The 14758-nt window shown below is 43.2% G+C and overlaps 1 protein-coding gene across 1 annotated transcript in view; it reads right to left on the bottom strand.

Moving 5' to 3' along the window:
* The window catches only part of REEP3 (receptor accessory protein 3), a 37356-nt gene extending 26683 nt beyond the window's left edge, over positions 1-10673 (bottom strand). The window contains exon 1 of the mRNA XM_042863246.1: positions 10593-10673. Coding sequence (XP_042719180.1) covers positions 10593-10624 — 32 coding nt within the window. The 5' untranslated portion in view covers positions 10625-10673. The remainder of the gene's footprint in view (positions 1-10592) is intronic.
* Positions 10674-14758: the final 4085 nt, after the last annotated feature.

The raw sequence follows: 14758 nt of genomic DNA, 5'->3' as shown, positions 1-14758 counted from the left end.
AAAGCACTAGAAATTCTCACAGTATCTTCTAGGTTGCCTGTTACTCATTCTATATGCTACTACAAAGCTCTAGACAACAATATACAATCAGAGAAGTCTTAATCAACAGTTAATTCCATACCCACATACACATTAGATAAGCTACCTCCTTCAGGATGAATCAGCTTTGAATTTCCAGCTCAGCCTACATACAGTTTGCAGCCTACTGGGCCTGTTCAGCCAGCCAGCAACGCACCCAGATGCAAGTGCTCGAAGTCCCACTCTCAGCAATGAACATGCTGTATATTCATTGCATCAGCCTTCTCTTAAGGCCCTTCGTAGGTATGAACACTGTACCAAACTCCCAAAGCAAAGCTACACTCTTTTACCAGGTCATCATGTACGCTGTAACATGAAGAAGCTGCATCACCACAAGTATAACACAGCTCTCTCAAGATTTCTCTTTTCTAAGGGCATTACCTGTATGTAAAACCTATAAAGCAACTCACCTCTTGTCACAGGTATAAGCATGGAGATACCATCACCGCTGAAAAGAAACCTCTCAAATCCTCCTCAAAACAGTAAAAAAAAAAAACAAAAAAAACCCCAGCAGTATGGACAATTCTAACAAACTGGTATTGGAAAGCACACAGAAAATGCAGTAGGAATAGAAATTGTTACATAAGTGTTAGCCATTCTCTGCATGCCTATTAGTGGATGTAACACGTGCTTGACTTCTACTGTAATAAGTGTCCTGAATATCCCCGCACTGTTTCCTGTTTACATGCTAAAACCAGCCACGTATACACAACAGTCAGCAGGTGATCTCATAGCTTCCAAGCAACCAAAACAAGATTCTTCTAACATTCCCACGTGATTCATCTCTAGAATCTCCACATGATAAAGAGCCAACACTGAAGGCCTTCAACACCAAGTGGTAATCTGTAAGATCTTTCACTTAAGTCTTCATTCAAGAGCAGAATTTCATCCCTGCTGGAGAAGTACCAATTCCCAAGGCTGCTCACACTTACTCAAAATTCAGATAAACTACCTTCCTTCATATCTACCTTAATACACTCTGAAGTCTCTCATTGCTATGACTGTTTGCCACTGGCAGTCCAGTATTCATGGCCTCTGAGCAGCCACCTGCAGCATTAGACAGGAACGTGACCGAACTCCAAGAATCAACCAACAATTATCAATGGTTACATCTACTTCTCATACAGCCCTTGAGAACCTGGCATGCCTCTGGTCAAAGAGGAAGACATGTCCTTGAACCAAACCATGCTTTTCTTTTCATGATCAGCAAGGACTGATGGATGGATTGAAGGTGTCAGTTAGAAGAGACCAGTTGATCTGATTCATTTTGTTGCTTTTTTGGTTGCTTGTTTATTTTCTTCATACAAGAAAAAAGAAAAAAAAAAATCAAACACGCAAGTTTTCAACAAGTATTTTATAAGTTTAGCACATGCCTCAATAAGCTTATTTCATAGAGCAGATGAACAAGAAAACAATTGAGACTGTAAATATTTTGAGGTTCAGCGAGGAAAGCTGATGCCTACGCAGATGTACAAAGAAACATGCAACATAAGATCTAATTTACAAGAGTATATTTTAAAAGAGTTTATATAATCATGGCAAAGTTGACAAAGAAACAAGCTAACGAGCTCACTAGCTTTTGAAACAGTTCTTTACATTTACTACCATTGGAGGATCATACTGTTTTCACCAGCAATGTGATCCTGTCAGTTTAGAATACTTCTGATGAGCTCCTAAGACACATCACTAGTTTCATGCAGATGAAGTGTTGAACAGAACTAACACAAATACCACAAATTCCAGAGTGAGGCATTCAATTTTAATCAAGAACTTTAAAATTATATATGCTTTTAACATTTAACTTCCTGACTCTGGTAATTTGAAGTCAAGAACAACTACCTGGCTCTCCCATTTACCTTCTTGCTAATATTAGCTTTACTCAGTGTCTTCAAAATATTATTCAAGGCTCCTACAATTTAAATAGGCCTTAATTTATGTGTAAGAGCATTAAGTCCTTTATATTGAGGCCAGACCTTGCAAACACCTTCCATTTCAATTTAATTTGCACACTGAAAAACTGTTCATTACAGTAACTTGAACCAATTCACATCAAGTCAGTAGCAACTTCTTTTCAGAGGTTTCATGCCACAGAAGTTAATGAAAAATGCAAAAACAGTCAGATGTTTGGAGAAGCAAGGCAAGTATCAGAAGAATAAAACAAATACTATCACCTCAGCACTGCCAGCTGCAAGTTTTTAAACTCATTTAATGCTCTTAAATTTCAGATCTTAGAGATCTCAAAGATCCTCACGCTGGCATAATGACCAGACAACATTCAGGTTTGCATAATGAAGATGTTCTTCTAGCCAGTACAAAGTGGTAACTGACACAGTGAGACATCGCAGCTGAACAGACACGCTAAGGCAAGGAACAAAGTTCTGCAGTTGACAGAAACAAAAGCAAATGCTGTGAAAAACACAAACACCAGGAAAACTCGGGAAGAATGAAAACAAAGCAATCAAAAAAAACCATTATCTTTATAGCAACTCTATTGAATGTTTAAAGCAGCCTCACCCTATAACATATTTAAGATCCAAAGCAAGATAATTCACTACTTTGTGGCAGTTCTTTCTGAGTGCTGGGAGAAAGACATTTTTGGTCATCTGGAGTTGTTCTTAAAGCTTTAACTTGGGTTTCTTTACCCCAAGTTATGTTATCTTCAAGATCAAGCTGTGGAAGCCATCACAGAAATCCCGTGCAACATTACATAGTGCGTGCGTTCCAGACTCAGCTGCACCAGATGAGGAAAAATTCTTTGTACTAAAGTGTTCAAGCATCTTTTATCCATCACCTCAGGAGCATAAGGAAAAACATGACTTAACATCCAACATCAGCTACAGAAGTCCAGCAACATAGTGCCTCCAATATTACTGCCAATATTAGGGGAAAAACATTCAATGTCCTCCTGAAGTTATGTTCATTCTTACTATCTGTGGAACCTAGAGCTTTCTTCAGCTTTGTAAACTGGCTTGAAACTACCCATCGCACTGGAGTTTTCCCTCCTAGCCTCTGCCTCAGCATCACCTACAGCCTAGGCACAATCCCTCCAATACCACAGGATGATACATAGTTTAAAAAAAAGAAAAAAACAAACAAGAAAAAAAAAACGTTTGCTTTTCACCTGATGTTGGTCAGCTAGAAACTTTGGAGAATCTCTCTGCGTTTAGAACTACACATCAGCCACAGATTTCTGCTGCAGCGGAATGTCTTCTCTCAGCATTTCTGGACCACAACCAACATCAGAATTACTGGTTATAAGAAGCTAACATTTACAATAGGAGAGGTCCCGACTAAGAACTCCTAGTTTTTTCAAGATAAACCGCATTTTATTTCTAAGCCACATAGAAATGAAAGACAAACCAGACCACATGTAGCCATACTGAGTCTGGTTGCTTGGCTTTAAATAGGAAAGCATGGTTCATAACTTAAAGGCTCAGAAAGCTCAAATTTAATCACTGTACATCTTATAACCTATGAAGGCTGATGCAGAACAGCCTAAAGGCCAAGCTTCTACAAAGAAAACCCTAAAAAAAAAAAAAAAAAAGACTTCAGCAAAGAAAAGTGATGCAGCCTCTGCAGCCACACAACACCAGCTACTGAAATACAAAAAGCCTTGTTTCTTCCTCATGTGACTATTTTTTGCTTTTGGTCATCACAAGCTATTTACATCTCAATTTTTGCCTTAAGGTTTCTGATTTCCAAACAGCTCTGCTAATGATAAAGACCCAAAAGGACATTTCTAAAGCCTCATAGAGCGTTAAAAAAAAAAAAAAAAAAAAAAAAAAAAAAAAACACCTCCCCATTGTACATAGGAAAAGGATTCTTCTACGAAATTTGTATTTGGCAGATACCACTGAGATAACATCTGGACTTGACATTCCAAAGTACACACATTTCCTCAATTACAGCTTGTGCTTAGAAAAACTCAGAGTACAGTGCTAGACACCAAGTCAAGAACTGACAATATGCTGGATCTCTAATGAACTACAGCCCTCTTCATAACTTAACTTCAGAAATGCCATGCTGAGAAGCAACTTCCCTCCCTTCTGAACCTCATTCTTCAGAGATTCATTCAATAAAGCACGAGAGGACAGAGAGGGTGGAAGCGGCTGCTGCCCAACCACACGTGCATGCATACGAATACCAGGTGCTGCTGGGGCAAGTCCCAGGTCTTCAAGGCTATTATTATTATTATTGAGAAACAGCTTCCAGGGATAACTCTATATGTTGAATTGTGAAACCAATGCTGTTTAAACTGCATCTACAGTAAGCCAGTGACAGCTAAAGCAGTCACTAAAAATGTGTTTCTATGGACATACTGTATTCTACATGAACCTTCAGCTTTTCACTGCTGAAAAATGTGAACAAGTCAGCTCCATCCATGGCTTCTAAAGCAGCCTATTTGAGTAGCACTTAGCTTGCTTTTAAACATAAGGGAAACCATGTGCTCCAAAACAGAGCCCTAGTGTGGAAGGAAAGTTAGCAGATAAAGGGGAGTAATAAGAGCATAGTAACAATTTGTTTTTCTTAAACAATTAGAGCTTAAGGTAATGACATTACCAAAAGTAATCAAGATCTCCCTAAGCTAGAGAGCACTTTCATTATTCTCCTTTCTGTGCTTTTGATCGGTGCTCTGAGAAGGGAGTCGGGAAGAGGAAATAAGAAAACCAGACTGCAGCTGGAAGACACAAGGACAGACTGTTTTCCAGCGTTTCCTGTCCAGCAATGCAAGTCCCAACAGCTTTATTAGCAAAAGAAAGCAAAACATTATGTCAGAATTCTCACTTCAGGAGAAGTTCTGCTTTTGCAGATCCTTGCATTTTTACATTGAGTTAAAGGTTTTGAAAGAAGTTGCACCATGCTGGTTTTGAGCATCAAATACAAGTTCCAGCAGTCTTTGGGACATTGAACAATATTTTCAAGATGATAACACAGGAAAAACATTCTTGTAAGTAAACCTACATCCACATCAATGTTTGCAGAGTGCAATAGAGCACACAGGAAACTAAGTCCCACCCCGTTATTTTGTCAGTGACAAACTGCACTAGGAACTATCTGAGGCTTGGGATGCAGCTAGCCGCCATGGGGAGTTACAACTACTGTGTTAAAGCATGTCAGCACATTGGTTACCATGTTTAAAGCCACACTGATCAGCAGAAGCACGGCAGTCAACCTTTCCTACCTACATCCTTTTATAACTCACCTCATTTGTTCTGCAGTCAATTACTATAATCTAATCAGGCAAGCCATTAAAATGGGAGAGATCCACAACACAAAGATCATATGGCTTTCTGCTTTTTGTTCTCTAACTACCTAGATGGGCTAAAGAAGGTACTTCCATTCAATAATGCATGTTTTGAAGTTTCAGAAACAGAACAAAGACGACAAATAATCCCAGGAAAAGCTGCTTTGCACATTAAAGACCAGAAGAGACATTTTTGCATGCCGTGGTTTTAATTTTTTTTTTTTTTTTTTTTTTTAAGATTTTCTTACAAAGGCTAAAAGCACTAAGCCAAAGCAGGTTTCTATCAGGACATGGCTCTACATACAAAATAACCAATGACTGGTTACATTACAAAGTCACATCTATACTGAGCACATCTTGAGATGCTGAGATACACTCTGACAAAGCAGAAGTTGGTTTGCAGAATGTATGACAGTAGATGTTGTTCATTTAATCAGAAGTGTCCTCCTGTGCCAGAGCACGCAGTTCTTGGTATTCCTTTATCTACAGCACATAGAACACAGATGTGGATTTCAGCACGTTTTGTAACAGAGCACACGCCAAGACAATTAAGTAAGAATGTCAGACTCCATAGTACGCCCCTGGTTGTGCTCCATCTGTTTCAGAGCTTTAGTTCACCAGACCGCCCTGGGCTACGAGTGCTGACCACGCATGCTCTGCATCTGCAGAATGCCATCAACACGGGAAAGAAAAGAGCAGCTGGACTGCATAGCAAACATTGACACAAGGAGAGGCGTGTCAGGCAGGCAGTGGGCACGCTCATTTCTGACTCTGTCAGATCCAGTCATCCTGCACTGTAGGAGCTCAGAGTAAGTGTTGCAAGTCAAGCTTAGCCAGCAGACGCTTTTTACTGAACATATGGGTTACCTAACTGCAAAGCTGAACCACGGATAGAAGTATTTTAATGATTTCATTGCTCAATTATGTAAATGACTTTAAGCCTTCAATAGACAGGACAATATACTTAGCCCCTTGACGTATATATAGTTACAGATTTCCAATTACAAAACTTAAGAGCCTTTAAAAATTGGGAGGCCTTGTTTAATGAGAGCAGTTGCACCACTACTATTGTAACTAGACTCACCACAAGAAGCAATAAGCAGCAACGCATAAGTGAAGGATGTGAACACAGAGCATGCTTTAACCCGCCTGGCAATATGCTGACACCTAAACCAGTGCCATTTTCTTCCTGCAACTTTTAATTCTCAGCATAGCATTTACACGGCACATAGCAACTACATGACAGAAGCAAGAGCTGGTGCACGTCACTGGAACTAAGCCAAGATGATCCTCTCTAAAGCACGCTTCAGCTGACAAAACAACCTGAATTGTGCTGTGGCCGAACAGCTTGGGGCCTCTCTGGAAAGCTGAGGATTGGGGAAGGGTGAAAGGACGGCTGCTCCCAGCAACATGCCAGTTAGATGCTTAAGGAGAGCATCAAATGTCAAGGATAATTGACACATGATGACTGACTCTCTTCAGTTCTGTGGGGAGACAGCTATTCCAGCGCATCTCTCCATCTCACTCACCGTGACACCGTCTCCTCTCCCCCACAGGTGCAGCTGCAATTTATGGGTCTTTACAATGGAAGCACATTCCGGATCCGACAGCACTCAACATTCTTCAGGCTTCGGCTGGAAGCATCCAACCACAACAAGAGAAGGCTACAAAGACCTGAAGGAACTCCCCCACAAAGAGCCATTCTGACTTGAAGGTCAGGCTGCATACAGCTATTACTTCCACACACCACATCAGCAGTATTGTTACACTCAATTCTACCTAACAAACAGTGGCTGTTTCAAGAACATGTTTGACAGTGTTTTGATCAGCAAACAAGAACAAAAGTTTTTTTGTGCTTGTTTTTAATAAAAACCTTTATAATTCAAAAGCAGATATAATCCAGGCTCACAAAGTGTACATGCTTACATGGAAACTGTAAGGAAACAAACAGTTCTAATGCATAAAGCAGCAAAAGATGAAAGACTAGTGCTAATCCCCATCTCCAGGTCAGATCCGATGTGCCCCAGACAGTCTCTGTCCAGCTTCACTGGACAAAGCTGTAGCCTAGCCCCACAGCTATGGAACACCTGCTGAAAATTTTATTCATGCACCCTTGTTCTTTGCAGGGCTCTAAGATGGGAGTGGGGAACAGGTATAGGCAGAAAAAAAAAATAAAAAAAAAAACAGATACCTCAGAAAAATACTTTCTCCTGCAGCTCACGCTTCCAACAGCTGAGACTTTCAAACAACCTTACTAGAAGGAAAACATGCTTAAATACAGGGGTAGAGTGAGCATGCAAAGCAACACAGATGGGGCAGCTTCCATTTTTACGTGAGGAAGGGGGAAAAGTTAACAGATTACAGCACAGTCTGCTTTAACAGATTGCAAGAACAAAATGGCCATCTCCTTTTTATTTAGGATGCACATCTTTGCTTGGCACAAGAGAATAGTCTGATCTCATCCATACCAGGCTGTGACTGACAAGTACTCAGTGTGTTTACTGCTAAATACAGTGTCTCAGCAACTGATGTGTACACAATTGCTCAGACCCCATAAATGAGAAGAACAAGCAACCAAAGCAGATTAGTCAGATACAGGCTACAAGATAACAAGACAGCCAGACACAAATGTAAGAATTCTCACCACTAGAGACTGAGTACTTAAAAAGATTTCTGAGACTGCAACCTTTTTCTTGGCTTTTTGGAAGTGCAAAGAAGGAAAAGTGTTGCAGTAATCCTTCTTAAAACTGTTGCAATAGCCAGAGTGGAATTACTAACAACCTATAGTTACTTAAAACAGCACCCCATAAACCTTAAAATGAAAAGGCATTCTAATTATGTGCTTCAAATCTTCCGCTTCTCAACAGAAAAGAAGATACACAACTGGTACAATGTATTTCACAAGTCTGTATGCTGAGGTATTGCAAAAAAGAAAGCAAAACTATTCATTAAAGCAAAGTTTTGCCAAAGAACGCGAAGCAGTGAGTTTTAACCACTCCCTGATGATGAGTATAAAGGCCAATTCGCATGCAATTAAGAATTCTAATTCTCTACTACCTCCATTCCCTAGTTCCTTCAAGCTTTAACCAAATTATTTTTAGCTGATGAACTCCAAATTACAAGTTCTCAGACTGAATCAGAAGTTAGTTTGCTTGGGAAGTGCACGTCAGGACAAGTCCTCTGCATGAAAATTCAGAGGGCACTGCAACACACCTACAAATGCATATTTTGCTGGCTTTTTTTTTTTTTTTTTTTTTTTTTTTACTTTGGAAAAGAGAAGGTCAGTCAGAAGAGGAGGACTGTGTTGCAGATAGACCAACTGTTGTTCCTTCCAGTCACTCGTGAAGAAACAGATCTTCCTGAAAGAGGATAACAGAGCTTTTTGGACTTGCTATGGACAGCACAGAGTCTGTATGGCTCTCACGTACAAAATAAAGACATCAAACAAAAAACTGATATGGTAAATAGGAGAAAACCTCAGATCTTAGCACCTACATACTGGTTAAGAGTACTTTCATCTTCCTTACAGGCTTTCTTGAAAAGGTAGCATACTTCTAACCAACTGATGATGCACAAGTTAGAGAAATAGCCACTGGAATAGTCTGGAAAGATATCAGGAAGCAAAATAAATCAAGAAGAGGAAGACGGTATAACGAATACTGAGAAAAAGAGGGCAAGGAGGACAGTCTGAAGACTACTTGATTAAAAACGTCTTACATCATACCATGTCTATCTCCATGATACCTCTCACCTTTCCTTTCTATGTGATTTTTACTTTATTAAGTTAAACAATAGTTTCCAAGCTATGCAAGTATTCTGGATGCACTGAACTTCCTACCCAGGAATCTGAGCACTGGCAAGGTTTAAGTCCCACAGCTGGGAAACAAGAACAAAAGAAGGTGAAGAGGATTCATAAATAGTATCAAAGACTCCCCTTTTAGCAAAAAATAATGAGCACGCGGAAGTGAGTCAGCAACAGGAGGCAGAAAACTAAACTGAGTAATGCACTATCTTTTATTGCAATAGAACTGTGCACTGGAGCAGCTATCACCTTAAATGCCTGTGATATTGGTCAGACCCACAGAGGACTTAATCCTCAAAATGCAAGCACACTGTTTAGTAGCTAATTTCAAAGGGGAGGGAAGAGGAGGAGAAACCAGCACAAGCAACTTAACAACAACCTTGTGATTCGAGATAGAGGTGCCCAGCACTGCTGATATTTCCTTTACAGCCAGTGCAGTTTAAAACATGGTTAAAGGCAAAATTCTCTGGTTGGCGTTTCTATATGACCAAGCAGAAACTGGTTCAACAGCTAGTTTGACTTACAGAAAACACGGGTATGCATCTTCCCTCTACTGCCCATGGGAAGACCATGCTAACAGAAAGGCAGCAATGCCTCCCACAGCCAACATCATTCTTTTCCAGCCCTGAGACACCCGGCTCTGTTTAGCCATTCTAGTCATCTGACAGGTCTCATGGAGGGCGGCAGAACAGGAGAAGGATGAGGGACTATTGCTTGTGTAGGTTGCTGAGACTACAGCCAACAAACGTACTTTGCACAAGACGACATCTGACAGCACATCAAGTCTCGAGCTGAAATGACACCAGGCAGCTTGAAGGAACTGCTAATCACCAACAAACTGAGGAAATCCTGTTTATCAGCCCCGCTCCAGATCACACACTCCCGCTGGCACTCGCTCAGGCACTCTCAGGACCGCTCTGCACGCAGGATCAGCTCGTTAGTCCGGCAAGAAGTCACGCGCAGCACAATCTCCACTTGAGCAACGCAGCAAATACCGGGCCGGCACAGACAGAGCCGCCACACGCTGCCGACAGTTACCAACTCGCCTTCACGGCTTCATTTGCACCCATTTACGAGCGGCGCTCACCACGCACCGTGACGGCCGACCGCTCCCGGCCCCAGGGGCGGCCCGCACGCGCCGCGAGGAGCTCCGGGGCCTTCTGCGCCGCTGCTGCCAGCCGCGCGCCACTCCCTCCGCCTCGCTCCGCCGAGGGCCGCGGACAGAAGCGGTGCTCCGCGTTTCTGTAGGCGGAGGGGTTCGGCGTGGCGAGGCGCGGCCGCTCCGAGCCGGCGGAAAACGCGGCGGCGCCGCGGCGGCCCCGCGCGGCTCCCGGCCGCCCCCGGCCCACCCGAGCCCGCTCCGGGGCCGATGAGGTCCTCCTCCTCGCTCCAGCCGCCCCCTTCCACGGGAAGCTCCAGAATAGGACGGGACGGACGCACGCAGCGCCGCCCGCTCCCAGCACTCACACGACGGCCCGTGAGATCATCCAGGACACCATCGCGGCTGCCGCGGCGGCGGCACGTCCCCTCGGCGAGCCGGGCCCGAATGGCCGCGCGCCGCGCCGCCCCGCCCCTCGCGCCGCTCCCCTCCGCTCCCCTCCCGCCGCCGGAGCCCGGCGGCACCGCGCATGCGCGCCGTGCCGGCTGAGCCTGAGCGCCGAAGTGCTTCGCGCGGCCCGCCCTCGACCCGAGGGCTGCGCTGACGGGCGCGGTGACGGCTTTCTGCTCGGCCTGCCGCTGCCCTGCAATCCCTTGTGGGGGGCCGGGCTGTCCCCCGAGGTCGGTGCGGTAACGCGCTGTGCTCACCCGTTGCGCTGGCATTAGTCTCTGTGAGCGCGGCCGTAAAGCGCAGCCTATTTTTAGACCGAAAATCGAAGACGCCCTTTGCTTAACAGTCGTCATGCTGATGCACGAGGAGATAGGAGCAGGTACAGTTTAATTTGATCAGGGAGGAATGTAACACGGCGCCTTTCTCCCCTTCTCATCTCTTCCCTAGGAAGCGCAGGGACCGCTAGCACGGGGCAGGTCGAGCTGCGCAGCCCTATGCGCGCTCTCCCTCGAGTTCCCTCGCTGTGTTCCGGGTCAGGGTGCGGCGCCTCAGGCAGAACCCTGTGCACACACGGGCACGGCTGTGCGTGCCAGCATCTGGCTGAGCCGCATCGTGAGCCTGCCAGCCTCCACGGTTGTGTCCTCAATATCAGCGTAGAAATGCTCAGTGCCAAAGGCTGTGTAAGGGCACGTCCTTATATGGGTCACACGGACTGCTGCCTGCAGCTGATCCAAAGCTCCAGGTGACTGGGCGACGGGAGACGTCTGCAGCTCGAAGAGCAAATGGTATCCTGGGCTCCATCAGAAGACAGGTGGCCAGCAGGGACAGGGAGGTGATTGCCCCTCTCTACTCTGCTCTTGTGAAGCCCCATCTGGAGTACTGTGTCGAGGTCTGGATCCCCCAGTACAAGAAAGACAGAGAGCTGTTGGAGAGGGTCCAGAGGAGAGTCATAGAGATGATCAGAGGACTGGAGCACCTCCCATACCACAAGCTGAGGAAGCTGGGCTTGTTCAGCTTGGAGAAAAGAAGGCTGCCTCACTGCAGCCTTTCAGTACCTAAATGTAGCCTACAAGCAGGAGCGGAATCAACTCTTTGAAAGGCTAGATAAACAGCAGGACAAGGGGAAATGGTTTTAAGTTGAGGGAGGGAAGATTTAGCTTGGATATCAGGGAGAAGTTCTTTGCAGAGAGAGTGGTGAGGAACGGGCTGCCCAGAGAGCTTGTGGATGCCCCATCCCTGGAGGTGTTCAAGGCCAGATTGGATGGGGCCCTGGGCAGCCTGGTCTGGTATTAAATGTGGAGGTTGGTGGCCCTGCATGTGTCAGGGAGGTTGGATATTCATGATCCTTGAGGTCCCTTCCAACCCTGGCGATTCTGTGATTCTGTCTAGGAATGACTGCTGTCTGTGTGCCCAGTTCTTTCCCTTGTCACCCTGGCTGTCTGAGGCAGGATACCAGGCAGGACAGTTCTTAGCCCAGACACCTTGCTGAGCTTGTGGGCTAGCAGGTCTCACCTGCCAGGGACATGTGGGTGAAGCTGGATGCTTCATGGTACACTAGCTCTATAAATCATCTGCAGTGATAATACAGTTTTCCTACCATATAAGGAGTAGGAATGGCTTACTCTCCATACACTGTTGTCTTATTCAGATCAGAGATCCCAGGTCCCTGCAAGACACTCTCAGTTCCATGGGCACATGCCACAATTCCTCAAGTGCTCAGATGAATGAAGTCCAAACAAAGGCATTTTCACTCCTCTGCAGCCATCAAACACAATTCACGTGGTTAAATGGCTGAAAGTGATTTATGAAAGGAAGAAGTGGAGAAATACACAGAATGTTTCAACAATTACAGTGTTTGAAAACTTTTACTATAGTTGCAGACTGTGACATTTTAAGCTTGAAATAGAAGAGCGTACAACGATGTAAAAACAAATTTTACTTTTTCTGTGCAGGTGTTGAGGTCTTGAAAATAATGATGTTGGCCACATGGGGTGTCTCCTTACCTTGACCTCTACAGAGGGGACCAGGTGCAGAAAATGGTAAAGAGGAATTTGTGGGAAAATTAGAGTACACCGCTCAATAATCTTATTTTAAAAACAGGCCTACCCTGAATATATTCTTTATTGCATTCACTGAAAGCAGAAATCTGAACCACTATATTTCCCTTGAATAAAATCCTCTCTGGTGTTAGGCTGCATAAAGCAGCCTTGAACAGCAAAGGATTTGAAATATGAATTAGCTCAGAGAGCTTACATTTTAGACTCTGGTTCTATAAACCTTTCTGCAGAGGCGGATCCTGCTGCCTGCATAATGCTCCAGTGGAGTTCTGTAGCATTCCAAACCATCTAGAGCAAACTGTGAGATGAGAGCTCTAGTTTGTATTCTATTACAGAAGTATATAGTAGATTTCTTTTCTATAAGCAATTGCAAAAAGCAGTCATCTCAGAGAACCTTTCTAGGAAGAGAGTGATATTCCTTCTTATGGTTCAAGAGAAATGTATACATCAATTCCATAGCTGTGTATTTTATTTTGTATAAGGTACGTTCGAGAGAAAACCACTAATTTGTGTGAAGACATTTATTTTTCTTGTGTTTGTTGCCATGGCAATGCTGTCTCTAGTGGAAAGCTGCATTTACATTTAAAGAGGCTTTTTTTTTTTTTTTTTTTTCTTTTTAAAGATAAAGGCAGATGGATCCTAAGAGTAATTTATCTTACTAAGAAGGTTGCTTTGTTTAGAACATTTTGAGACTGAATTCAGTGCAACAAACTCGATGAATGTTGGCCCAATCCCCAGCAGACAGGCATGAGGATGCCACATGGACTTCCTTGTTTTCTAGCTTGTATGGAATGATAATCCATTCCCCTGAACTGCAGAAACACAGGGAGTGGTGCAGCAATTAAATCCATACCATGTACTTATTCAGACCTGGGATGTCTCACCCTTACTTCTATTTTTATGTAAGGAAGACTTACAGCCATCTCGTTATAGGATATTTTTAAGTCCTGCACAAAAGCCACTTAATATATCTAGAAGTCACTTTAAATAGTTTTAGCAGTATTCGGAAAATCTCTGGTGAAGATCAGCAGCCCTCCATTTCCTTTAAACTACTTTTGTGTAATACAGTGTATGCAAACAAACATTATTGTTTAACTTTCACCTCCTTTAGAAGCAAATAAACATTTTTTCCTATGGTGCGGCTGTGAAAACAGGAATTGAGCAATATTTAGGAAGACACAAACTGCTTTTTGGACTATGGAGTTTATGGGGTTTGGTCCCCATGCTGTAAGGATGAACTCCCTACAGAGAGCACTGCTTCCACTGCTGCTCCCAAAACATAAGTATGCTAATTGCATTGCTGGATTTTACTGGCGTTGTTTTACATGAGCAAATTCTAAATAAGTATCAGATACAGAACAATCTGAGATTTTCAGTGGGGGCCCTAACAAACAAACAGACAAACAAACCCAACAAGCCATTGTCACAGTCATTGAATCATACCGGAGAAGTTTGTTATTTTGGAGGCAGAATATGGATCAGATGTTACAACAAAATACAGAATGGATGTACAGATGATTTTTTGTTACATTACTCTAAGTTGATACTGTTTTTATAACTTTCTAACAAAGATGATAAAACATGATTGAAATTTGTGGTTTATGCTACCTTCAAATATTTAACTACTCATGTATTTTTCCATATATGAGACTAATAATAAAGGTTAGCTAACTTTCACTATCTGCTGTTCCTTTTACAGCTTTTGCTTCTATATTCATTAGTAAGATTCTTCTCCTGAAGTTTGCAGATGCACCTGCAAATACAAAACCTGAAAGTTCAAATAACAATATGCAGATGATATTCTTATATTTATGCTCTGGGAGGTTTACTAAAATCAGTTTCCTGAATTTTGGGGCCCTGAGAGTTTCAACTAGTACTAAATTTTAAGCAATACAACAGTTGGAATTGAAAAAAAAAACACAACAAAACGAAACAAAACAAAAAACCCACCATCTAATTGAGGTTATGGGATGACTGAACTGAACTGCATAATAGAACGTTTTTGCAAGCAGGGGAAAAGTAGCAAG

Source organism: Lagopus leucura, unplaced genomic scaffold (genome assembly GCF_019238085.1).
Source record: "Lagopus leucura isolate 7727_CA_CO unplaced genomic scaffold, USGS_WTPT01 Super-Scaffold_739, whole genome shotgun sequence".
Lineage (NCBI taxonomy): Eukaryota > Metazoa > Chordata > Aves > Galliformes > Phasianidae > Lagopus > Lagopus leucura.
Note: the sequence above shows the minus strand (reverse complement) of the source record. Positions and strands in the feature narration are given on the sequence as shown.